Source organism: Pelodiscus sinensis, chromosome 1, assembly GCF_052426305.1.
Source record: "Pelodiscus sinensis isolate ZL-2025 chromosome 1, ASM5242630v1, whole genome shotgun sequence".
Taxonomy (NCBI): Eukaryota; Metazoa; Chordata; order Testudines; family Trionychidae; genus Pelodiscus; species Pelodiscus sinensis.
In genome coordinates, this window is record NC_143052.1 from 28,436,014 (window position 1) to 28,463,201 (window position 27,188).

A 27,188-nucleotide genomic window follows, 5' to 3' on the forward strand; every position below is an offset into this window, starting at 1 on the left:
GAATCCTGATGGGCAGGTCAGATGGCCAATAGCAATGGGACATGCCCAAGGAGGACGAATCCAGGCGAGCGGGCGGGGCTTCTGAGAGGGGGAGAACGGAGGGGGAATCTAGAAATGGCGACGGGTTTGGTAAGTGGTGAAAAGTTTTGGGCTGAGCCGAGAGGAGTCCGGGGACGGGCGAGGGCGGCGGGGACGGGGCTGGGGGCCGTTGCTGAGGGAGGCTGCTGGGCTCTGACCTTTGGACCGGGGTTCGACCTCGCGCGAGGCAAACTCCGAATCGCTGTGTCGGTCCCGGGGGGGGGGGCGGCGGTGCGGGCGCTGCCCCCCCCCGGCGTTGCGCCGTGGGCCCCTCGGGGCGCCTCCGCCGAGCCCTGCGCACTTCGGGTGTCCGGCTACGTGCGCCCGCAGCGCGGTGCGGCCCCTGCCCTCGGGTGGGGCGGTATCTGAACGCGGGGAGGGAATCAGGAGCCAGGCTTGGGGCACCCGAGGAGCCCGAGTGCGGCTCCGCTGGCGCCTGAGGCGGGGGTGGGGGGAACCGGGGCGACCCCACTCTCCCCTCCCCCACCAGGCTTCTTGTTACGCAGTTTGAATGAATGGGCCTTGCGCGCATGCGCCGTGCCAGGGAGAAGTTTATAAACAAGGGCAGCTTCCAGGCGCTGGTCACATGAGCGGGAGGGGGAGGGGGGCGCTGGCAGCTGCGGAGCCTGTTTCCGCCGGCCGGGCCGTGGCTAGTCCCGTGCTGCGCTCGGCTTCTCCTCCTGCCCCCGCGGCTTCTGGGTCTCTGCCTCGCTGCTTTGTCCCGCGGCCCAGGAAACAATGTATTCTCTGGTTGACAAGCCATAAATGCGCAGTCAAGATCAGGACAACTTTGGGTGGATGATTAAGGGGAAAAACAAATTTTCATTTTTTAAATTCCAATTAAATACATATATAGAGTGTATAAATTAGCTTTTTAACATTCGTAGACTTTTCGGGAGGGTCATCAAGATTTTCACTTCTGTTTGTTTATGTAGTTTAGGTCAATGGCTCTCAGCTTTTGCAGAGTACTGTACTCCTTTCATTCATCTGATTTGCATGCCCCCAAATTTCACTGCACTCAACTATTTGTGTACATAATCATGCATGAACACAGAAGTGTCACAGCACACAGTTAAAATTGCTTATTACTCAACCTATAATTATAAAATAAATCTATTAGAATATAAATATTGTCCTAAAATCTCAGTATAGTATGTATGGAAGTATAAACAAAACAGTGTATGCCATTTTAGTTTGCACAGATTTTTCTAATGCCTGTTATGTAGCCTGTTGTAAATTAGGCAAACTTGTAGATGAGTTGATGTACCCATAGAACACATCTGCATTCCCCCAAAGGTTTATGTACCTCTGGTTGAGAATGAATGAGCTAGTTCTTTACGTAAATCCATTTGTAGTTAGGAAACCAATTGGGAATTGAAAAAGCAGGAAAGTTTGTTTTCTTCTATTTGTGAATAAAAAGGTGTGAGAGAGCTACCTGTTCTAAAATCTTGAAGAACAACATGGTGATTAGAAAAAATCAGTTAAATTCATTAACTATATATAAGATTTCTTTTCTTGAATAAGTTTTAGATGAAAGACATGTTTTCATAATTTTTGATAAATCTTTTAATGCATCCACTCCAGCAAATGTAATTTTATTTAATTAAAAAAACTATTTAAAATTTTTCTGTGCATTGAATATTAAGTCCAGTATCTAGATAGAGCTTGAAAGAAATCACAAGTAAAATATTAATTGTCATTCAACAGGCTCCACACTGCATTGCCACTTTGAAGCATCCTTTCCACCTCCTTGCTGCCTCTTTCTCAGTGGTGAAGGGACTAGCTGACTAGCCTGTCAACTGTCCAATAAGTATTTGCTTATCAGATAGTTGACTAGACTTCACATCCCTGATGGGCAGCCTGGCTGAGGGTAGGGGATAGAGGGGACCAGTTGGCTTGGGGCCAGTGGCAGGGAACACCACCCCTATTCTGAAAAATTTTCTCATTCAGGACTGGTCAGGTCCCAACATTGCCGGACCAGGGAGATTCAACCTGTATACTTAAACTCCTAATTGTCCTTAGTCTTGCTTCCCTCATTAACTTTGATTTTATGCATATTATTATCTATGTTTCCCTTTCTACATTTGTTATATATTGCTTTTTTATTTCTAACTGTGTGTTGTGAATCAACATTTACTGGCATTTACTGATAAATGTAATACTTCCAACCCTAAAAATATGCTTTAGTCAAACACAGGTTATTGGGCACAATGCAGGGATAACAGAATGAAATTTAGTGGCCTGTGATGTATATAGAAGGTCAGACTAGTTGGCTACGTCTACATTGGCCCCTTTTCCGAAAGGGGCATGCTAATTTGACAGGTCGTAATAGGGAAATCCGCGGGGGATTTAAATATCCCCCGCGGCATTTAAATAAAAATGTCCGCCGCTTTTTTCCGGCTTTTAGAAAAGCCGGAAAAGAGCGTCTACACTGGCCCCGATCCTCCGGAAAAAAGCCCTTTGAAGTAGGAATAAGAGATCTCCAGAAAAGGGCTTTTTTCCGGAGGTGAGGGGGAAAAGATAATGCCCAAAGGAAAATTGTGGAATATAGTCTAATCCCAGTATACCAGCTCAATGTGGCTTTGGTAGATATTGCTCAATCACTGAATGTCATTTTTATAGAGTTATTTGTACATTTTAATAGACGGTATATAGCCAATTATTGAACTCATAAATTGTCAATTTTGTAAACATGAATAACTCAACTAATTTTTAAAAGCTGTGTTTATGCGGTCATTCACATTTGTCTTTGTTGACCAAAAGGAAATAAGCTGTTATGATGTCATACCACAATTCTGTGTATTTGGCAAATATATTTATAGCAAAGGTTTTTAAGCACGAAACAGAATTAAAAAGAAAAAAACTGTACTCTCTGGCCAATTGTTGTTTATTCAGTAATGTCCTAGAGAAGAGAAAAAAACATGATGCCCAAATCAAACCTGAAACCACTTTTTTTCTTATTTATAGAAGATGTTTCTAAGACTTTACCCAGACAAAAATTTCTCTATATGTAAAAGTTATTGAGAGCTGGAAACATTAACTCATTTTCTGGCTGAAAAATGTATTCCTCATGTTAAGACATGCACACTGTACAGATGGTATTGCTCATAGACTTTGAATTTATTAGGTGAATTAGGGCAGATACTTTATGAATTTAGCACTTATTTTAGAGAAATATCTTTTATGTGGAGCAACTAGCTTGGTCATTTTGGCAGGGACAGAAAAATCGAGGAGAAACAAAAGCCATGCAAGAAGAGAAGGAGAAAGCATAGAGAACATAAGGGACAGGAAAAGGTGGAAGGCTAGAAAAGAAGGACATAGACCAGGAGGGGGGAACTTCGGGCCCCGGCTTGCCTGGATCCAGCCCCTGAGCCTCAGGGCTCCTCTCCAGAATTGGGGAGCCCGTGCTGGCATGCCAGCTACCCAACCCCTCACTGCTCCCAACATGGGGCTGGAGCGCACAGCATATACTAGCCTTGGCTTTCCTAGGCTCTGGTGTGTGAGTTGAATGTGGGAAGTGTCTTTCTCCTCAGTCAGGGGCCACATTAGTGAGGTTTTATTTTGTTTGTTTGTTTGCTTCTGACTTGCATGTGGCCTTCAACTGATTTTTCTGAGGGTCAGCGGTCCCGGACCCACACAGGGTCCTCACCCTGGCATAGACAGAAGAAGCTAGAACAACCTCAAGAACGGATATGGCTCTCTGGTTTGTAGGGTTGTTCCCTTCCCTGCCACCGTATGAAGGGCTAGACCCAAATGGAGGATGGAAAGAAAAAAGCCAGAATAAAATCTAAAGGATGGAAATAGGGATGGCAAAATTTAAATGACATGATGCATGTAGCATTTAAATAATATTTATGTATGTAAGATCTCTTTCTCCATTTCACTGTGTAGTCCCCTGGAGAACACCCAAAATTCTGTCAGAACAAATTCTACTTTGATGCACAAGTATAAATAATTAATTATAAGTGACTTGGAAAATGTGAATGAATAGCTCAATAAATTTGGAGTGGGAAGCAAGGTGATTGCAAAATGTTGATTAGGAAACTTGAGTCAAATTATTGCCTAATACTAGACATAACTCAGTGGTCTCCAACCTTCTTAAATGCAAGATCACTTTTTCAATTTAAGTCAATTCAGGATTTGCCTCAACCCAAGTTCCCTTGTCCTACTTCCTTCCCTACCCCTTCTTTGAGGCCCTGCCCCACCACAGCCCTTCTCCAAGACCCCACCCTTCACATTCTGAGGAGGTGGGAGGAAGGGAAGACCCTGACATCAGTAGCCCCACTCTTCTGCCTCTCCCACCTTGAACAGCATACTAAAGCCCCCTGGAGGGCAGCAGTGGAGGGAAGGGCAACTGAATGCTCTGCCTCCAAGCCAAACCAGTCAGGATCACCTGTCACAGGCTCCAAGATCTACCAGTAGATCTCGACCTACTGGTTGGTAACCACTGACATAACTAGATTGACAAAGCAGGTATTTTAAAAAATTTGTTACCTCACCTCCCATCCCTTTTTCTACCCCAATTTTTCTTTACAGGACTAAAATGTGTTGTGCAGATGTTTGCCAGAAGCTGGGAATGGGTGACGGGAATAGATCACTTGATTATGTGTTCTGCTAATTCTCTCTGAGGCAACTGGCATTGGCCACACTTGGAAGATAGGATACTGGGCTCCATCTTTTAGAGGTGTTAATCTTAATCATTCCATTGTGACAATCTGTCAAGAAATGTGTACGACAGACCAAATAATTCATCAGAAGTAGAGTAGAAGCAGACCATTAAGCATAAATTATCACAAATCAGCTGTCATTTTGGACAGCTTTTGGTTGTGATATTTATCATTGGGTTTGGCATGATTTATAAAGTATTCTTCTCCCTTCTCATTCATGTGAAAAATTCAGTTTTTTAGAGAGAAACCCTCCTTTTTAAAGTCTTGGAATTTTGTACATAATACCAATTGCATCGCTGAGCATTTGATTAATGTACAGGCAGTCCCCGAGTTACGCGGATCCGACTTATGTCGGATCCGTAGTTACAAACGGGGATTCTCGCCCTGGAGAACTAGAGCAGCGGGACGCCTGGTCCCGCCGCCCGCCTTCTCCGGGGCGAGAAAAGCTGCTCCCCGTCTCCCTGGTCTGCTGGCGGAGCCAGCAGACCAGGGAGAGGGAGCAAAGCGGCGGAGCACTGGGGGCCGGACCCGCGGCCGCTTCCAGATCAGCTGGAAGCGGCGGGGGTCCTGCCGGGTGCTCCGCCGCTCTGTGCAGCGTCTCCCTGGTCTGCAGACCAGGGAGATGCTGCGCAGAGCCCCGGAGGACCCGGGCCGGACTGCGGCGCTGATCTGGAAGCGCCACGGTTTGGCCCGGGTCCTCCGCAGCTTTGCTCCACGTCTCCCTGGTCTGCTGGGGGGGACGCAGCTAGTGCCCCCCCCCCCCAGCAGACCAGGGAGACGTGGAGCAAAGCCGGGGGCCTGTGGTAGAGCAGGTGGGGCACTGCCGGTTGGTCCCGCAGCACCGCTTCTTGGCGCTACTGGACCAACCCGGCAGCACCCCAGCTGCTCTTCCCCAGGCGTCCTGATTCAGCTGCTGATCAGTTTCAGCAGCGGCTGAATCAGGATGCCTGGGGCAGAGCAGCTGGGGTGCTGCTGGGTTGGTCCAGTAGCTCCGAGGAGCAGCCCGCTACTGGACCAAGCCAGCAGCACCCGAGCTGCTCTGCCCCAGGCGTCCCAAAGTCAGCCACTGCTGAAACTGACCAGTTGCTCTGCCCTGGGCTTCCTGGAATCAGCTGCTGATCAGTTTCAGCAGCAGCTGACTTGGGGACGCCTGGTGTTCTTATCTTGAATCTGTATGTAAGTGGAACTGGTGTCCAGATTCAGCGGCTGTTGAAACTGATCAGTTTCAGCAGCGGCTGATGCCAGTTCTGACTTACATACAGATTCAACTTAAGAACAAACCTACAGTCCCTATCTTGTACGTAACCCGGGGACTGCCTGTATAGAGTTTTACTAAAATATGAGCATGCAGCTGTGTAACTTTTAAATAGATGATAGTAATCCGTATTAAAGCCACAGATCAACATTTTCAGATTTCTAAAGTTATGCATCTGAGCCCTGATGCATCTGGTCCATATGGTTGATGGGCATTCATTTTATTCACAGGATATACAGTGCAGAAAACTGTTCTTCATGGCAGTTTTCCTGAAACTGAGCATTCCACTATTCTGATGTTCTTCATTTCTGCTGTCCTCAATGGAGATAATGCAGCAAGCCATACTTTGAAGAAAATTCTTCAAATAGGAATACAAAAATTAATGTTGACTGATAGTTTATTTTTCTAATACTGATAGTTTAATTTACAGCTTTTCTTTTCTTTTCTTTTCTTTTCTTTTCTTTTCTTTTCTTTTCTTTTCTTTTCTTTTCTTTTCTTTTCTGTGGCATTCATGTTGACACTGTTGTGAGGTTTGAACTGATGAGAGCTGAACAGCAGTAGTAATATGCTTGCTTTCATTTTGCTTATGCTTATTAGGGTGAATAAGGACTATCTATAGGATAAAGTGTCAGGAGAAGTTTGGCAGTATAAGACCATGATGCTCTTGACCACAAAGTATTGGTGACATGGATTTGGTTTCTAGTGAAGGTGAATAATGTTGCTCACATGGCCATGCTGCTTTTTAATGGTATTGTATAATTCTGATTGAATTAAATAAAAAGACTCCCACTGATTCCAAAGACAGCTGAATCAGGCGTAAATGAAAGCTCCCTATGTATGGTTAATGGCAATTGCTCTTCTGCTTCTGAAGTCCTTCTTATGGAGAATACCACAGAGCATTATTTTGCCATCCTTTTTGTTGAATGTGTATGTAAGGCCATTAGAAGCCCTGTTTAGCTTTCCTCAGCTTGAAAGGACACAGATATTACACTGATATAAAAATAAGGGATGTTAAATTGCGGGTAATTGACTAATCAAATAGTTGATGCATTTTGCATTGGCTGTTGCTACACTTTAAAGGCGAAAGCACCACTGGAATCTCGTATCAACTGAGGGACTCCCCGCTGACCCTGGGCTCCATCTGGTGCTAGTGCTTTGAAATGCTGCGAATAGCCTGACTCTGGGCTTCTGCTGCAGTGTTTCAAAGCAGCAGCACTGCACGGAGCCTGTGATCAGCTGGGAACTCCCCAGCTGATCTTGGGCATGCTACTGCTTTGAAACTCCTCAGTGAGCCTGACCCCAAGCTCCTGAAGCACTGACCCCCCAAACTCCTGCAGCATTTCAAAGTGACAGCACCGTGCGGAGCCTGGGATCAGCTGGGGAGTCCCAAGCTTACCCTGGGCTCCATGTGCGTTGTGGCTTTGAAACACTGCCGCTGGAGCCCGGAGGCAGGGTCCATGCGGCATTTCAAAGTGGTAGTGCCGCATGGAACCTGGGGTCAGCGAGGAAGTCCCCAGCTAACCCTGGGCTCCATGGGGTGCTGCTGCTTTGAAATGCTGGAAAGAGCCTGATGCTGGGCTCCTGCGGCCACACCACATGTAGCCCTGGGTCTGGCTCCAGGCTCCACACAGCGTTGCTGCTTTGAAGTAGCCTCTCCTTCCCCCCCTTCCCTACTTGCTTCCTCTTTCTGATAGACGCAGCAAAGTGTGTGGGGGGGGGAGGGGGAAGGCGTCTAGTCAACAGGCTTGTAGACTATCCGATAAGTATTTGCTTATCGGATAGTCGACTAGTCCTTCACATCCCTAATAAAAATAATAATAATGGTGATGGATACTCTTGGTCACAAAAGTGACTATGTGTCTCCCACTAAAGAAAACAGGAATGACTTTGTAAAAATGCCAAAACTGGCCATAAATGAAAATAAAACAAGTCACAGATAATTTTATTGTGGTACAAGAAGTCGGTTGTGAGAGATTTTCAAAGGAACAAATGGGAGAATTAGTGTCCTGTGTGTCTTTGAAACCTCACTTATTACTGTTGTTGGTTTTTATTATTTATATTGTCATAGAATCATAGAATACTAGGACTGGAAGAGACCTCGAGAGGTCAACGAGTCCAGTCCCCTGCCCTCATGGCAGGACCAAATATTGTCTAGACCATCTCTGATAGACATTTCTCTAACCTACTCTTAAATATCTCCAGAGATGGGGATTCCACAACCTCCCTAGGCAATTTATTCCAGAGTTTGACCACCCTGACAGTTAGGAACTTTTTCCTAATGTCCAACCTAAACCTCCCTTGCTGCAGTTTAAGCCCATTGCTTCTTGTTCTATCCTCAGGGGCCAAGATGAACAAGTTTTCTCCCTCTTCCTTATGACACCCTTTTAGATATCTGGCAGCACGTTCAGGCTTCAGCCAGGTCAGAGCTCCATTGTGCTAGGCACGGTACATGTAAATAACAGTTTTAGCCTTAACAGTATATAATTTAAAATACAGGGTGGGAGGTGGATAAAACAAGTTTGTAGGAGGGGAAGGTAACAAAAATAGGCTGTATTAGCACAGATTTGCTGTGTGCACATTTGATTACTGCAACTCATTGGCTATCTTAACCACAACATGCCTAACCATTATCAGATGGCTGTTTTCTATAAGCATAGAGCAGAGGGAAAGATAGTTTGACTTCTTAATAGATTATTCAAAATATTGTAGTGCATAACTGCAGACTCAAAAAGGGGGTACACAGTTGTCCTGTGCCATGGGATTTTCTTTGTCAATTATCCATATCTTTATATGCTAGCTTATTGTAAAAGATTACCTTTTTAATTGAAAGTAGCTATGAATTGTGTTACAGTGACTTCAGTCCAGCATTACTTGAAAGACTAGTAAATACACCAAATTATCACTAGAAAAAAAAATTCATTCTTTAAGAAACAGCATTTCAGAATAATGACCTGCTCCTGTTATAGCTGATACTAACATTTAGTCCAAAATATTCATTTTATTTTAAATATTAGAGCAACAAGACTTTAGGAAAAGAAGAAAGCAAGCTGCCAATGTAAATGTAATTAAAATGTAATAAAACTGACTAAAATTGGCTATTTGTTCTTCACTATAATTAAGCATTTGGTAACACAAAAAGATAAAAATAGTAGGTGAAATTTTGGATAAAGGAGGGCTTGATGATAACAATTTGTACGTGGAGCCACATAACACATTCAGTATTTCACAATTTTTATGTGTGTAATTTTGTCTTTTCAAAGTCAGAAAATTTGGAGCATCCTAACATGGTGTGGGAAGTGAAGACAAATCAAATGCCTAATGCAGTCCAGAAACTCCTGTTTGTAGTGGACAAGAGAAATTCAGGGATGAGTGAATCATTGGAGTTACTGAAATGTAATGAGAACCTCCCATCTTCTCCTGGATATGCATCCTCCGATGAGCACATGGAGCTTGGTAAAGAATTTAATAGCATTCTAAAAGTTACATGGAAGGGGCAGTTCTGTAGTTACTCCGTATGGGAACTTTCCATTGAAGTTCATGAAAGTTACACACGGGGGGGGGAGGGGCGCACATCTAGACTACGTTTTACTTTCGAAAGAAGATATACAAATTCGGTGGGAATTTGCATATCTTCTTCCGATTGCTTTTTCGAAAGAGTTTTTTTTGAACAAGCAATCTAGACGCGATTCTTTTGGGAAAAAAACCTTTTTTCAAAAGAACCTTCTTCCTCAAAAATTGAGGTTTACAGGTTCTTTCGAAAAAAGGGTTTTTTCCCCCCGAAAGAACCGCATCTAGACTGCTTACTATTTCGAAAAAAACAAAACAATTTTTTTTAGAAAAAGTGATCAGAAGAAGATATGCAAATTTCCACTGAATTTGCATATCTTCTTTCGAAAGTAAAACGTAATCTAGACGTGCCGGTTCTTTCGAAAAAAGGGTTTTTTTCCCCCGAAAGAACCGCATCTAGACTGCTTACTATTTCGAAAAAAACAAAACAATTTTTTTTAGAAAAAGTGATCAGAAGAAGATATGCAAATTTCCACTGAATTTGCATATCTTCTTTCGAAAGTAAAACGTAATCTAGACGTGCCCCTGGAGTAACAACAGAATCAGACAGAATTTTGCTCTTTCTAGGGATATACTTACAGTTTTTACTAATGTAGTGCAGGAAATATGCATGACACTATAGTTGATGTATCGTGCCATCTTACAGTACTAAGACGCACTGGTTTCCCTGTTTAGCTCATCCCCAGCTCCTGTCTCAATCACATACAAGCAGATTAGGGATGTTAAATGTGTTTATTCAAGTAAATGTGTAATTGCTGAAAAATTCAGCAGTTACACACAGGAGCAGGAAAGTACACGGCTCCCTGGAAGCTGGTGCATGTGGAAAGCCAGCTTTTACGGGGTCCTGCCTGGCCCTCCATGCAGCTATCTCTGGTTCAGAGGCAAGAGCACAGAGGAAAAGCGGGGACCTATGTGTAACTCTGCATGTTAATTGATGAGTCCAGGCTCATCAATTAACTGTGTACATAGTTATACTTTCACATCCCTAAAGCAGATGTTGCCGGAAACTTGCTTTCAGAACATTGGGCTGTAAGTTTCTGCTCACAATTCCTGTGAAGTTCTTTTTATAGGTGGAGATGTAGTCATCTCCCAGGGGTATTTCAGCTTCTTTGGACCAAGTCCAAATGCAGATTCTGATTCTCGCCTAGAGGAGCATTTAGTTTCAGTGTTATCATGTTCAACAAAAGCAGTATATAAATAAAAGATTAATGTGTAATCAATGAAATTCACATATAATATCAAGGTACATAGTAGTTCAGTACAAGAAGTGCAAAAGTGTTATTAATTTACACAGCAGTAGAGTATACTGACTCCAGTAAGAACTTAAATAACAGATGGGAAAGTTTGTTTATATGTAAAGTGTGTAGGCTACTGGACATATGTATGTATAACTGCTGCATTCATGGTTTGTGAAATATGTGTCTCCAGATTAGCTGTGAAAGTATGGGAACCATTGGCAGAAATAGCCATGATGTTTATAGTTTTGTAGAGGCTTTCCTGTTGAAGCCGATGTGTTATAGTACTTGATATTCATTGAACATTTTAATTGGTGTAGTTTAAAGATACACAGTAATTTTATGTACTGATTGATCAGGGTCAGACTGATTGTGGGTCTTTTTGTCTAAACGTTGATCTAATTAAACCTTAAAAATACTGCATTTGCTATCAGAGCCACATTTTGTACGTATGCATTTGTGTTTATAACTTGATCTTTGAAAGGATCTGTTCATTTTAAGTTTTTTATTAAAATTATTGCCTAAGTAAAAATAGGAGTTAAGAGAAGAATTCTATAGTGTCACAGCTGCAGTCTTCTAGGTAATATAGATGTGATAAAGGAATTTGAGAAGTACAGATAATTGCTGTATAGACTTCTTTTTTAATTACTGGGTTCCTTCTCTTTTTGTTCACCATAGATTTTTTTTATTCACTATTGTTAAGTATAATTCAGACGTAGAAATAAACATCAATTCTTGTGCACTTGTTTGTAGACGATCTTCCTGAACTACAGGCAGTTCAAATCGATTCTACCCCAACTGCGTTCTACCAGCTTGGTACTGATGTTTCACATCAGGAATATTCAAGGCCTTCATGGAACCAGCATACCTCAAATAACAATTCAGAAAGTGCTTATTCTTGTGAGAGTGGGGTGAACTGGTTGACAGAACTGGCAAACATAGCCACTAGTCCACAGAGTCCTCTCATGCAGTGTTCTTTTTATAACAGGTACAGGCATTCATTTTGGTGCTTTTAGTTCTAAAACAGGCAATACTGTTTATGATGTTACAAACATTTCCTTTATTCCTCAGAAGCATCTCTTTCCCATTGAAGTTCTGGGAATTTCCTATTTTAACTCTGTTCTTGGTCTCTCCATTCCTGCATGGTAATCATATTCTTTTTCCAAAATACAGTATGGATTCCTTTTAGAGCCTATTGCACCAACTTCATAATTTGTCTATATGGGATGAAGTTGAACAGTGCTAGGCAGTCTCACACTGCTAAGAGATCATAGTATACTTGTGCTGCTTTGCCACTATAGGAGAGACACTAGATGTAGCTGCACTGCAATCGGGAGCTGTGATTGCAGTATGCATAGACATTCCCAGACTTGCTTGTGTATGTCTACATGTGCTGCAGTTTTACCTCCTACTCACGCTGTTGACATACTTTGTGTCACAAGCAGGGGAAGTACATCATGAGAGCCACCCAGATTTGTGTCAAAGGGTGGTTAGATTGAATGCTGCTCTGCAGGTTTAGTTGAAGTCTGTAGTGTTGGCCTGTTTCTTTTGGCTCTCTGGCCTATACAACCCTGGTCCTTCCACATGTGACTTTAGCAGCAGAAGAACTGTGGCAGCATGTTGTATTTTTAGAGTAACTTTTCCTCATTTGGATGAGGAATGATCTTGTCATTTTTTTAAAAACTTTCTGCATTGTTGTCATTGTGATTGCCATGAATTCCTGATTGTATTAGAAATTGGTTAGGATGCTAAGGAAAGATAGAGAATAAAGTCATAATTACAGAAGAAAACCTGAACATAATTGTGAGTTGAAAGCATAAAGACTTTTATGGGGTATGTTCGATGAAGTGGCTTACAGAGCACAGATTGCCTAAGTGACTGCATATATAGAAGCTTTGGAACCCAAGTTAAATCAATAAACATGGATATTAAATTGCTCCTACATAATGTGCTAAATGTTTGCCTCTTTTGGGTGGTATGGTTAAATGACAAATTCAACTGTGTGAAAGGAAAGTTGTGTGTTTGTATGGGTCTGTCTGTAAAATGTGAACACAGGCAAGCTGTTGTTTCTGCACACAATTTAGTTGTAGACAGAAGTATTCTCTTTTGGATTTAAATTCATATATGAAAAATAATTGTAAAATAAAATTTATGTAGTGTAATATTAGCATAATTTTGTGATGCCAGAATCTCAAGTTTTATTTTAATAAAAATAATTTTTATTGTAGATCATCTCCTGTTCATATAATAGCAACAAGCAAAAGTTTACATTCCTATGCACGTCCTCCACCAGGATCCTCAAAGAGTGATCCCAGCTTCTCTAAGCATCACTTAGATGAAACACCAGTGAGACATGAAAGGGTGAGTTGTCCTGAAATGCTTGTTAAATTATGTGAAGAATCAGAATAGATGAACAAAAGTTTTCAGAAACTAAAGAAAGTACAAGAATGAAAATGTATACATTCCTAAAGTCATTCCTATTGTAAGTTGGATTTGCCATTATTATTTTTTTAGTATGAGCTTGGTGACTATACACAACACGAAGATAAGTCTGTTGCACAAAGGGATGGCATTCTAAAAGATATACAGAGTAGGTGTATGAGGGAATGCAGAGGAGGAAATACGTTTTTGCTATTTAATTATTCTATTTTTAACCTACACGTGTTGGCTTTGTGAATGAAGTGATGATGTCCCAGACATTTAAACATATGAACAAAGAGCCAGCCTCAACCTCATGCTCTCCACTGCCATGTGTATTTCTTGGCTCTGATTCCTGACTGTTGGTCTTTGGGTCTGAACCTGTTCCTACTAAATTCACTGACAAAACTCTCATCAACTTTAGTGGAACAGTATGAGGCCCTGCGGGTTGACAACACATTTAGCCACATTGTGGGATGAATGGATATGTTGGGTTTTGCAAAAGCATTCCTTGTAACTGACTGAGGCATCAAACTGCAAGGTTTTGAAAAAAATGATGTGTAGACCTTAACCAGAAAAATGGTGGCTCTGGTTCCTCAAATGATGAGCATAAAATTGAGGTTCAGATTTGCTCCTCTTGCCTTGAGCTATTGTATCCCTATTTGCAGGGAGTCCTCATTTTATAGTTCTCAGCTTAAAGTCAGTATGTAAAATTAAGCAAATGCATAAATATTTTCAAGATATTTGTTAAATCATTTGTATGTTTTTGTTTTCTGAATAGACAAGTAGTGAATCAGAGTCTGGCATTTTCTGCATGTCGTCGCTGTCGGACGATGATGATCTAGGGTGGTGTCACTCTTGGCCCTCAACTGTTTGGCACTGTTTTTTAAAAGGTAAAATAGCATTCAATGTAGGAGCCTTTTTTGTAACAGGTTCTTCTTTTGAAAAGAACTTAGTGATCTTTTCTTTTCATATCTCAGGCACACGTTTATGCTTTCACAAAGGATACAACAAAGAATGGCAGGACGTTGAAGATTTTGTTAGATCTAAAGGTTGTGAAAATGAGGACGATCTTCTAATGGGTACTTGCAAGGTAGTCCTTTAATGCTACTGAATCCTTTGCAGTAACTATAGCATAGTGCTTATGTTGTGTTTAACATTATCCTCATCTTGTTGCTTCAAGAGGTTTCTTTTTTGAGTTAGATGCAGCTGTGTATTCTTCTTTAAGTGTCTGTGTGCCCAGCGCACCAGAAATGGAGATATTGCTAGCAGTACCCATAGAAGTTGGGTTTTCATAACCTCTCCCCTCTCCCCTTGGCTATATGAGGCAGTGCTGCCAAGACTCCCCTCGGTTCCTTCTTATCATCTGTGACTGGAGTCATTTCCCAACTGCTCTACTTCTTAGTGACTTTTTCTAATTTGTATATAGCTAATTAGATTCCTTAGTATAGTGTTAGTTTTCTTGTTCGCTTTAGTTGAAGTATTTCCCTGGGGAGTGCCATCATCATGGTTTAAACATTCTTCAGGTGGTGAGGGATCTTCATCTAAACTAGCATGTATTCAACCACCTGCTTCAGCACTGTAACCTTCATTGGATTGGAGGTTGCCTTTAGATTCTGAGAGTGCTGTCTGGACCTGGAACAATCTCAAGTAGTCTCTAAAGACAAGTATCCTCCACATCACCTTTGCTGTGTGGCGTATTCAGACAATCCACCTGTGATGGGTTGCCTGCTCCCTTGGGACTGTTGCCTGATGTATTGAGACACCACTGAGCCTGCCTGCCTTGTTTGGGCAGCCTGCAATCTTGTCTTGCTGAGCATGGCTCGCCAGCGTGCCCCAGCACAGACACATGGAAGGGCCATGCCCCTCCGTGTGTAGTACAGACAGATACAGTAAACTTCCGATAATCTGGCACCTTTGGGACCCAGGGGGTGCCGGATTATTGGATATGCCAGAGTACCGGAAGGGGGGCTATGGGCGGGGGGGGGGGAGGGTCGGTGAGGAATGGTGCAGCCTGGGCAGCACTCCAGCTGCTCTGCCCCCGGCTTTCCCAAGTCTGCCGCTGGTCAGTTTCAGCAGCGGTGGACTTGGGGAAGCCCGAGGCAGAGCAACTGGGGTGCTGCCGTGTTGGTCCTGCAGCGCCACTCAGGTGAGGGGCGGCGCTGCGGGACCAACCCGGCAGCACCCAAGCTGCTCTGCTCCTGGCTTCCCCAAGTCTGCTGCTGGTCAGTTTCAGCAGCACCAGACTTGGGGAAGCCTAGGGCAGAGCAGCTGGGGTGCTCTGCCCCACGGCTTCCCCAAGTCCACCGCTGCTGAAACTGACCAGCTTTGAACTTGGGGAAGCCGGGGGCAGAGCAGCTCCAATTGTCCGACTGGCCAGAGCACTTCTGGGTTCCAGCTGGTGCTGGACTATCGGGAGTGCTGGACCACTAGTTGCCAAACAACTGGAGTTTTACTGTACACAGCTCTTCCAGGAGTTGAACCCCAGATAAATCTGTCTGACTCTGTGTGGCAGGGGTGGGCAATAATTTTTGATGGGGGGAGGAGGAGAGGACAACTCCAAGAATTTGGAAAATGGTAGAAGGCCGCACTCTTCCATGATATTAATGGAAGAGGTGTGGGGGTCTGGGATAGAGGTTGATTGCAGAAGGGAGCTTGGGGTAAGGGAGAGAGTTTGGGTGAAGGAGGCAGTTGTGACATGGGGCACTGGACTGGGGTGTAGGGGATTGGATTATGACATAGTGCAGGGAATTAGGGTGCAGGAGGGGGTGCAGGGATTTGGGTTGTGAGCTTGGGCAGGAGGGGACTGTGATATGGGGCAGAGGATGGGGGGGCAGATCTGGGAGGGGATATGGATGCAGGAGAAGGACAGAGGATTTGGGTATGTGGTGTAAGGGACAGAGGGTTGGGGAAGGGACGGACTGGGGTGCCAGAGGCAGGGTCTGGCCAGGAGACTTACCAGCCTGCAGCCTGTTCCTGGCCGCAAACTGGCCAGTGGGATTGTGCTGGGGATGGGAGCAGCTCCTAAAGCTTTCTCTCCTCCTCTCCATACTCACAATTTTAAAAGAAAAACAGCCTTGCAGCCATGTTTCTGAGCAGCGTGTGGGTGGGGCGAGGCAAGCAGGAAGCCTGCCTGGGGCTCCCCGCAGCATCCCCGGGCTGGATCTGGTGGCTTGACAGGCCAAATGCAGCCCACGGGCCCTATTTTGCCAAGGCCTGCTGTATGGAATTCCATACAGAGTTAAGTACATGAAAATTTACCCTCTTTCTCAGTGTAAAGAGAGATAAGCAGACTGTTGCCCTTTCCCATCCCCCGGCACCAATTATTTTGGATATATTAATAAACAAAAGTGATTTTACTAGGTATAAAAGGTAGGATTTAAGTGGTTATGAGAGAGCACACAGAACAAAGTAGGTTATTAAGCAAAATGAAACAGAACATGCAAACTAAGCTTAATATACAGAGAGAATTGGTTACACATAAGCTCTCACCCTAGATGTGGTTCTAATAATTTCTGCACAGATGGGATGTCCTTCCAGTCTAGATCCAAGTCTTTCTCGTGGTTCATCTTTAGATGTTTCTAACATTCATTCTGGGTGGGATCTCAGGGGAGAACTGACAATAGAATTACCTCACTCCTCGTGGCTGTGTGCCAGATCCGGCTTCTCAGGAAGCAGGCCTGCTGTTGTGAGGAGACTTCCCTCCCACACCTCAGGAAGAAAGGCAGGCAGCACAGGGAAGAAAGAGGAGACAAGAAAGCACGCATGCCTCCTCTGCCCACAATACCACATTCACTTTCTTCTCTTCTCTTTCTTCCCCGTGCTCTGGGGAGGCAGGGAGGGTGTTAAGATGGTGGCGCAAGATCCGGAGTGGCTTTGTCCATCGCTACCTAGAGATCCTCATCCCTGGAGACCCCCAGGTACCTCTTCCCAGGCTCCCACCAGCACCCTGCCCCCTGCCCCTGGACAGACATCATCCAGCACCCTGCCCCTGCCTCCTGGCCAGACACCTACCCCCAGCTTGCTCCTGTAACCTGTTTTCCTGGCTTATGTGTAACCAATTCTCTCAGTATACAGGCAGTCCCCGACTTACGTGGATCCGACTTATGTCGGATCCCTAGATACGAACGGGGTGAGGCAACTCCCGCACATGCGCAGCAGCATTCCCGGGGCTCGCTCACCTGGGTCCTAGGATCCTCCTCCTCCTCGGGCCAGCTCCGACTGGGGTCCCGCAGAGCTGCCGGGCAGAGGAAAAGTGCCTCCCCATGCCCGCTGCCCCTCCCCCGCCAGCAACAGGCTGCCCCCTCCCCTGAGCAACAGGCTGCCGAACAGACAAAAGCAGCCTCTCTGCCCCTCCTCCCCTCTATACATGCCGGGCTCCCAGAGCGCAGCAGCATCCCGGGGCTCGCTCACCTGGGTCCTAGAATCCACCTCCTCCTCCTCTTCGGCCGGCTCCAACTGGCCTCTGCCTGCAGCAGCTGGCCACAGGGACAGGGATCCGGCAGAGCTGCCGGGCAGAGGAAAAGTGCCCCCCCCCCCGCTGCCCCCCCCCTGCCATCCTGCACGCCTCCCCCCTCCCCCCCTGCCAGCAACAGGCTGCCCCCTCCCCTGAGCAACAGGCTGCCGAACAGCAGACAAAAGCAGCCTCTCCGCCCCTCCTCCCCCTATACATGCTGGGCTTCCTGGGCAAACAAAGACTCCACCAAAACAAACAAAGTGCTGGCCTCATTGTGTTAGCAAAAAAAGGACCCTCCTCCTAGAACCCTGGGTGGTGTGTGGAAATAAAGCTATTAGCTCAAAGCATGGTGCAGAGCTGTTTGGTATTTGATGAGTTACTCCTTTAGTCCTGAGTTTGTCACAGGGACAGAAATAGATGTGAAATTTTCTGAACAGGGGAACAGACAGCAAAACAAACATTAGAGGGGAGTTAACCTTTCCCTATGCTATCCAAAACTAAAAAAAATGTTTGGCTAGAGTTTCCCCTACAATATGTACCAGTTCCGACTTACATACAAATTCAACTTAAGAACAAACCTACAGTCCCTATCTTGTACGTAACCCGGGGACTGCCTGTATTAAGCTTAGTTTGCATGTTCTGTTTCATTCTGCACTCCCATCCATATCCCACTCACTGACAGCCCCGTTCTGCACACTGGATCCCTAATTTTTGGTCCCACCTCAGAGTGTAGAGGGTCCAACAGAATCCACTAACCCTGGAACCCAGAAGAGTTAATCTGGCCTGAATCCTTGAACCTCAGACCTATCTTCCCCCCTTCCTCTTCCATGGGGCTGGAGTGCCAGGGGAGTGAGGTGTTTCAGTTGGGGCCACATCAGTGAGGCTTGGGGGGGGGTTGGAGGGTTGTTTCTTTGCATCTCATTCACTGACTGATTTTTCTATGGGTAAGTGGCCCCTGACCCAAAACAGGTTCCCTGCACCTTCCATAAATAAAGACAATGCAGAAATGTTTTGTGTTGCACATAATATTTTAATTAAAAATGAAGTCTGGCCAACAAGCCCCCAATTGGGACTAAACCTGCATCTGGCCGCAGCGTCATAATACTCTTGTACCCCCTCCACACTCCAACCCCGAGCCCATCATACACGTGAACCCCCTGCCCTGAGCCCCTCACATCCCCAAACTCTTGTACTCCCCCATCCTCAGTCTTGTGCCACAATAGGTATTCCTCTCGTGATCTCTCCCCGTCACCCATTTCCAGACAAAGGCTGCATCCACTCAAAGAAAAAGAAACTGGAACTTACTGTAACGATATTTCTCCCAGATGTGATGCAGACGTGTATTCCATGACCCACCCTTCACCTGCTTGCATTAGAGTCCAGTTTCAGGTCAAGATGGGATCATCTCATTCAGGACAGGAGCTATCACTAAGCGGCATAAATACAGGCCCCTTTCCCCATGGCTGCTACTAGGCAAAATTCTCTAGCTCTGGTGTACTGCACATGCACACACTGAAGTTGAATACACCTCTGTGTCACATCTCAAAGTACCACAGTTACAGTAGGAAACCACTTTTTATAAAGCAGGGTTGGCAGCCTATGACTCCCGAGCTAAATACGGCTCCTTTGCAGCTCAAGCTCCAGCCTCGCAGCCCCCTGCAAGATTGGAGCACTAGCACCGGTTTCCTGTATGGGTGGGGGGAAGCCCTGACTACAATTGGCCCAGTGCGCTGCCACTTCCTTTCCCCCTTTCCTGGTTGGGGGAACAGCATCGGACAGATGCACTGCCAGGAACTATCCCTGCTGCTCCCATTGGCTGTAATCCAGCCAGTGGGAGGCCATGCTTGGGGGACAGTGCTGGGAGTGGTGTGGAGCACAAAAGCAAGTAAATGCCCCTCCTCCTCCTCATGCCCAGACCCTACACCCACACTCCCTCCACCAAGATCCTGCACCCCCAATCTGCTCCTGCCCGCTCCCCTGGTCAAACAACTGCACCCTCCCCTGCTCCTGCACCCTGCCCCGGCCAGATACTCTACCCCCCCCCCCCACCTACTCTTGCACCCTCCCTCTTGGCCAGACACTCTGCTCCCAGCCTGTTCCTGCACCCTACCCCCCCAATCCAGACCTCACTCTCTCCTGCACTCCACTTCCCTGTCGCACTGACTGGCAGCCCTGTCCTGCACACTTAACCCCTCATCATGGCCCCACCCTAGAGCCGGAAGGGGGGGCTCAAAATCCACTAAACCTGGAACCCCAGAAGAGTTGATCTGGCCTGAGGTCTTGAACCTCAGTCCTTAAATGATTTTTCTGTGGGTCAATGTCCCCTGGCCCAAAAAATGTTCTCCACCCCTGCCATAAATAATAATGTTGAAACCTTTTCTGATGGATCTGGCCTCAGCGTCCTGTCCCCAGCCCTGATCCTGGGGCAGACCCCATGGTCCAGCTCCCCCATCTGGCTTCAGGAAGGGCTGAGGGCACCTCCCCCCTGTTGTGGCATAGGTAGGAGAGGAGGCCACTAGCTGGTTGTGGTGATCCTGGGCCATCCCCTTATCCAGCCTCTTCTGCCAGGATATAGCAGCTCAGCCCCGACCAGGTAAGGTAATCTGGCCGCAGGGCTCCCTTCCGCCACATACTCTGTTTTCCACCCCCAGCTCCCTGCTCTACCTCCTGCACCTCCCACATATCCCAGCCTCCTACTCTGAGCCCCTCATACAGCCCAACTCTGACTCCTGCACCCCCAGCAGCAGCAGAAGTCCCATGAAATAAAGTGTGAGCACAATGTTTCATTGATGCTATTATTAATCATTATGTCAGTTATCAGTAATAGTAAGTTGTATGTTTTCAGTCATGCAAATGGGCATTCTCATACTGGCTCTTTGTTGACTCTTGTCCTGAATTTTGTTGTAGTTTGGCTCTTTTTTTTGAAAAGTTTGCCAGCCTTTGTTGTAAAGGATGCATATTGAATCTGTTCCATGTGCATCGCTATAGTGCAGGAGTGGGGAATGTTTTTTGGATTGGGGGGTGACTGATTCACAGAAAAATCAGGGAGAAGATTTTGTGGGGTTCCTCTAGGCTCTGTGGTGGGGCCAAAAATGAGGGGTTAAGAGGCTGGGATGGGAGCGAGGTGGGGGCACAGGTTCTGTGCAGGAGCAGGATGGGGATGCGGGTTCTGGGCAAGAGGTCAGGTGCAAAATAGGGTTGTGAATGTTAACCAGTAAGCATCACCCTTAACGGGCAATGCTTACTGGTTCCAGTTAACCAGTGGCGGCTGGTGTGGCTCCCTGTCTGCCACTGGCAGAGGGCTGCTCCAGTCCCATGAGGCCCACCATGGAAAGGAGTCCTCCAGCCTGGCCAGAGCAGCCACTCTCCGCAATGGGCCCTGGCGTGCTGCAGGCAGGGGCTGCTCTGACTGGGCTGAAGCAGCCCCTGCCTTCAGCATGTGGGTAACTCCAGCCCAGCTGAGCGTCAGTGACTCTGTGTCCTGTACCCCCACAGCTCCCCTTTAATCGGTTAACTGGTTAAACGGGATTTTACATCCCTAGTGCAGAAGTGGGGTGGGGACCCGAGTGGGAAGGAGAAGAGGTGTGTGGAAGGAGGCTAGGGGGTTGGCATCAGTATTCCCTCTAAGCTGGGTGGCAGCACAGCTTCACAGGTGATTTATCAGCCCCACCCCGTCAGAGACTCAGGGCTCTGTGCACGAGCTGGGCAGGGCTGATTAATTATGCAGTTTAGAGGGAACACTGGTTGGCGTGCAGGGTCTGGGTGGGAGGAGAGTTCAGGGGTTGGCAGGGGATGAAGGCGCCTGCCTGGTACAGCTCCCAGGGGTGCACAGGTTGCTCCGGGATGCCTTGCACTGGCAGGCACCAGGAGTTCCAGCCAATGGGAATGATGGGGGTGGAGTCTGCAAGCCAGTGCTTTCCTGCACTGCCATTCCTGGTGCAGAGCCTCTTCCTCACTTCTGCCAAGAAGAGCCCATGGGCCAGATGTGGCCAGCAGCTTGCCTTTATCCAACCAGCGAGGCTCAAGGGCACCACTCACCCCCTGCAACAGGGCGCTGGTGCTCCAGCCACACCAAGGAGGGGAGAGCGCTGAGCCTCGTGGGCCAAAATCAAGGCAAACCACTGGCTATATCTAGCCCATGGGTCAGAGGTGCCCCATCCCTGCTATAGTGTCTGAGCAACTGAACATAAAACAGCTGAACCAGAATAGCTATAGATATATTTTGTCGCACTCTCTTCTTAGCTTGTGGGGGGGTCTTTTAACCCTTTGAATGCTGGTATTTTTCAGTGTGCCAGAAAAAGATGATTATATGTTTGCAGAATCCACAATGTTAAATTTTTCTGAACGTTCTGAAGCATATATGTGTTTCCAGGGCTATGGTTCTGATGGTTTGAAGTTGATATCTCATGAAGAAAGTATTTCATTTGGTGAATCAGTATTGAAGTTGACATTTGATCCTGGTACAGTAGAAGATGGCTTGCTTACCGTGGAGTGCAGATTGGATCATCCATTTTATGTTAAAAATAAAGGTAGGAAAATACTGTGTGTGTAAAGCAAAACTCTCAGGAGTTAAGTAACAAATTCTTCTAAGAAAGTATCTGTAAATCTCATAACCATCTCCCCCAGTTGTTGAAAGCAGCATTCCCCAGTCAGATTACTGTAAATCTGCTTGAAGGAAACACTGGAATTTGAACAATAAAATTGGTACAGATGTTGTATGTGTTGTTTTTTGAAAGTTTTGGCAAATCTTAGTACAGGAGGTCCCCGATTTGTGACCGGCCGAGCTCTGACCCCCGCACTTACGACCATTTTTGTAAGTGCGGAAGGGGATGAAAACCCCTGGAACCAATCACATCGCAAGTCAGGGGCATCCTGTATATATTTTAGAAATGTGTGTCTGTCCATCTGTGAATCTGTTTGTTCAAGAACTCCTCCTAAATGATAAGGGAAAGGACCACCAAATTTGGTATGCAGCTTCCTCTTATAATTTAAAGCAAGGTCAGGGCTTGCTTCTGCCAGGACAATGGGATGCACCTGGCATATGAATATTTCTCATAAATTGGAAAGGGAGAGGTCTGGCAGAATGGAGTTATATTGTAGAATGACCACAGAGGGTAGAAAAGGGCCAAAGACGGGGACCCGTACAGCTATAATCCCATTGGGCTGGCATGGGTGGAGAAGGGTACAGCTATCTACTATATATTTCAGAGAGTTTGTCTGTCTGTCCCACAGCCACAGAACATTCATCCCTCTCCTAGCTGTGGCTACTAGAGCGGCCATGGACAGGTACCTCTCACCTGGCACCGAACTGCTACAGTGAGAGAGGGCTGGAGTTGTCCTCTCTCCTCGGCACAACTTGCACATTGAATCCCTCATCCCCCTGACGCATCCCAGAACAATGATTTAAATGAAGAAAAACAAAACTTGCTTAAGGACCCATGCCGAGTAAATCTTCTAGTATGATATATAGCACAGAAAAGATGAGAGAGAGAAAGTAAATGAGGGAGACTTGAGGTTGATACCACTGTTACTTGGTTTAGTTTTCTGTTCTTTTTTGTTACAATAAAAAGCTGATAAATGAGATAAAATGAACTATACTGTAGCACTAATTACACCTGAAAAAGTTTTCTGATTCTGTTTTTGAGGGGAAAAAAGTAAATAAAAACTTTATCTAAACTATTATTTCAAATTTAGTGTTGGGGAAACCCACTTTTTTCTAACTTAATCCTTTACCATTCCAGGTTGGTCTTCTTTCTATCCAAGCTTGACTGTGGTTCAGCATGGCATTCCATGCTGTGAAATGCAAGTAGGAGATATGTGTCTACCTCCAGGACACCCTGATGCTATTAACTTTGATGATTCGGGTGTTTTTGATACATTTAAAAGGTAACCTCTGGATAAAATGGCTACATTGCTTTTTTTTGATAGTTTTATGCAGAAGAAAAGATCCATTATTCTTGTGGGCATGTAAATCTACCAGTATGTGAAAGATGTGCTCCAAGAAGGGAGAGGAATTATTTATGATGGTACAAGAAGGGATAAATAGGAGAGTAAAACTTTATCAGAAAAACTTTCTGATGGTGAAATTTGTTGGACAATGGAATAGTCTCACAAATAAAGTGGCGGTAGCCCCATTGCTTAGGACATTTCAAACAAAACTAGAAAAAGCAGTAGGAAATATACTGTATGGAACAGTCTCACACTGGATAGAGAAGTGGTCTGGTCTGGAGTGAATAATCTAATATTTGCCACTACACTATGAATTAGTGTCTTTAGCCACCCAAACAGTTCCCCAGTAACCAAAGAACCAACTACTATGATATGGCTTTATTGTTTCTGGAATATGATTCCTTCAATTTACATGTTGTCTAATCAGATTTTTGAGGGTTCTGCAGTTTGTCAGTCCTTTCTGATGTGGTTCAGAGAGAAAGTTGTTTTGATAATACTGACTTTTTCATACTTTGTAAACTCTCTAGCTGATTTGGATGCTATCTTTAGCCTCATTACTCCCATAGCTTCCCCTCGAGCAGCAGATTATGATACAGTGGTCACTTTGAACTTTCAGTTTCTGTTGGAAATATTAAAGAGTTTCCTGTTTTATTTTGTTTACAGTTGGAAGACATGATAAATAGACTGCTGAGTGCTCTCCTGTCGAACCTGGTACTCCACCAAAACAAAAAGAGTAGTCAGAGTTGACGGGAGAGCTTTATCTGTTGATTTATTGTGGTAAACAGTAGAAATGTTAAATTTTGTTTAATCAGCTACTCAACTAGTCGATTGATTTTCTGTCTATTAGTTGATTAGTCGATAAACGGGAGAGCTGCAGCGGGATTAGCTCCAGGCCCTGGGAGCTGACTCCACTGCGTCTCTGCCTTTTAAATGTATGAAGAGCAGGCAGGTCTCCCCACTGTGCACCAGTCTTAAATGTAAAAAAGCTGGAGCGCAGCAGGGGACCCGGCATGAGCGGGGAATCAGCTATCCTGGCTAGGTGCCTCCTGCTCCGCTTCTGATTTTTAAATGTATTAAGAGCTGGCAGATTCTTAATACATTTAATAAGCAGAGGTGCAGTGTCTGGGACTGGGCACGAACCAGGAGTCCGCTGATTCCCAGTTTGCGCCTGATCCCCGCTACTCGTCTGCTCCCTGTGGAGATGGTGCTGGGAGAACTGGCTTTTAAGCTGGCTCCTCCCAACACCAGCTCATACTCCCTGCCCTCCTGTTTGACTATTGGACATCCTGAAATGGCTATTGGACTAAAACTACTACTGAAAGAGCATCAGGATTGTTGGGGATGAATGAAAAGTAAAATACGGCCTGTCTTCTCCTGTCTGGACACTTATAAGGCCCTAACTGGTTCTTTGGACAAAAGTAAAGAGATCATGAGGCAACAGCTGCTGGCAGCAGGGCAGAGAAAGTTAAAAACCAGACATTCCAACTCTGCTGGAGGAGGGGTACTAGAGAAGGAATGGGGCTATGGGGAGACAGACAGCTCCTTTCCACATTTCTCTGTCCTTTTTGAGCTGGCAAGTTAGGCTGTCAGCAGCTTACTGTACCCTCTTCCTCTTGTGCAGTTCTTTACTCTTCCATGCAGATTTTGGACAGTGACCATGCCCTGTCACAGAGCACTGAAGGGGGAGATGGAAAACACCTCAGTAGACTAGCGAATCTCAGGATATCTGTCTAATACTATTTCGATCTTCTGTTAATAAAACAGCATTTCCAGCCTGTATCTCTGCCAGGAAGTACAGGCAGGTAATGGAAACACCCATCTCAATTTTAAAAATAAAGAAGTTGGGTTTTATGGATTGCGCATGTTTTTAAGTCAGTTTTGTAGTACAAGTTGGCCTTTTAGAGCAGGGGCGGGCAAGATCTGGTCTATGGGCCCGATCCAGCATGCCTGCCCCTACAGCATGGAATAGGGCTGCTCCCTGTGCCTCTCTGTGCTGCAAGGGGAGAGGAGAGGCTTTGTGCGCTACCCCTGCCCTCAGCCAGTTCTCTCAGCTCTGTCCAATGGGAGCTGAGAGATTTTTCCAGAAGTGGGGTCAGTGCAGCACAATTTCTCAGCTCCCATTGGTAAGCACCTCCCAGGTAGAGGCTGCCTCTGGGACCCCACCCTTTCCTGCACTCAACTCCCGCCCAGGTCCTGCACCCAATCCTATGCCCCTCTCCCAGGTCAGAAACCGAGTACCAGCTCCTGCCTACCCCTACCCCTACCCCTTCTGCTGCTGCCTCTGATACAGTGGCAGCAATGGGGGGGCAGGAGGAACAGGCGGATCCTTGGGAGCCAATCCATGCAGGGAGCTGGCTTAGATGCCAGCCCCTCCATGCATACTGTCTCCTACCTGCCGCTCCCCGCCACGCTGCTGCATCTGATACTGAAGCAGAAGCATGGTGGGAGGTATCCTGTATGTAACCATGAAAGTTAACCAGTGAGCCCAGGATCATTGGTTAAGCATGTACATGTTTACACTTTCACATCCCTAGTCACACCCGCCCCCCTTCACTAAGCTCTCAAACCCCACAAGCTCTCCTGCATCCCACTCCCCTACCCGAGCTCCCTTCTGCACCTAACTTCTGTCTCAGACCCTATACTCCCCTCCATGTAGAAGTGTGGCCCTCGACCACTTACCAAAATCTTGGAGTGGCCCCCATCAAAAATTATTGTCCACCCTTGTTTTAGAGTAATAATTGAATGGCACATCTTTTTTTAAGGTCTTAAGAAAACTGTATTGTAGCCATTTATATTTTCTCCAACTATGGTCCACTAAGTATTTGAAGTAGTGTAAGCAGTTCAGAGTATCATAAAACATGGTGGAATTATGCAGTGTTGTAGCCATGTTGGTCTGCAGATTTTAGAGAGAAAGGTGGATGAGGAAATATCTTTTATTGGGCCAATTTCTATTAGTTAGCAAATCAAGCTTGCTCAGAGCTCATCATGTCTGTGTAACCAGCTAAGAGTGTCACTGCTAAATACAAAGTGGAACAGATTGATTAGCCTCAGTAGTTAATACCCTAAATGGTCCACTGTGAACTATGGGGGTGAAAGCAGGCCATCACCACTCTTGAATTAGCCTGCACAGGATAATGAAAAAAGAGAGACACCACATCATCTGTGGGTGAACGCTTTTCATAGAATCATAGGGTGGGAAGAGATCTTAAGAGGCCATCAAGTCCAACCCCCTGCCCAAAACCAAGTAAACACTTTATACCTGGCCTCTCGGCCTTCATCTTCAAAGGAAACCCACATAACACTTTAAAAAGACAAGACTTGGAATTTAAATTCATAATTTTGCTAGACAGTAACAACCATGGACTGAACAGAGACACTGAATTTGTGGCTTAGTATAGTAATCTATAACTAACAACTCTCCTGATCTGCTTCCTTCCTACCCCTTCCTTTCCTCCCAGTGGCTGAGGGGTGTTAAGGAGACATTTCACCTCGAATGGTCACTTGAAATGTGTTAACTACTTACGCTAAACAATCTTTTCCACCATGTTTGTAAGCTCTGCTCA

At 45.6% G+C, this 27,188-nt stretch overlaps 1 protein-coding gene across 2 annotated transcripts in view; it reads left to right on the forward strand.

Annotated features, from left to right (window-relative positions):
* HBP1 (HMG-box transcription factor 1) overlaps nt 1–27,188 on the forward strand; it is a 44,104-nt gene continuing 16,916 nt past the window's right edge. Inside the window, exons 1-8 of one of the 2 annotated variants that reach the window (XM_006120387.5) lie at nt 1–129; nt 9,261–9,453; nt 11,556–11,790; nt 13,031–13,163; nt 14,002–14,113; nt 14,201–14,313; nt 22,049–22,205; nt 23,418–23,562. In XM_006120387.5, coding sequence (XP_006120449.5) covers nt 22–129; nt 9,261–9,453; nt 11,556–11,790; nt 13,031–13,163; nt 14,002–14,113; nt 14,201–14,313; nt 22,049–22,205; nt 23,418–23,562 — 1,196 coding nt within the window. In that variant the 5' untranslated portion in view covers nt 1–21. Of the gene's footprint in view, nt 130–6,597; nt 6,709–9,260; nt 9,454–11,555; nt 11,791–13,030; nt 13,164–14,001; nt 14,114–14,200; nt 14,314–22,048; nt 22,206–23,417; nt 23,563–27,188 lie in introns of those variants that run through there. The other variant, XM_075927045.2, reaches the window with a different exon arrangement.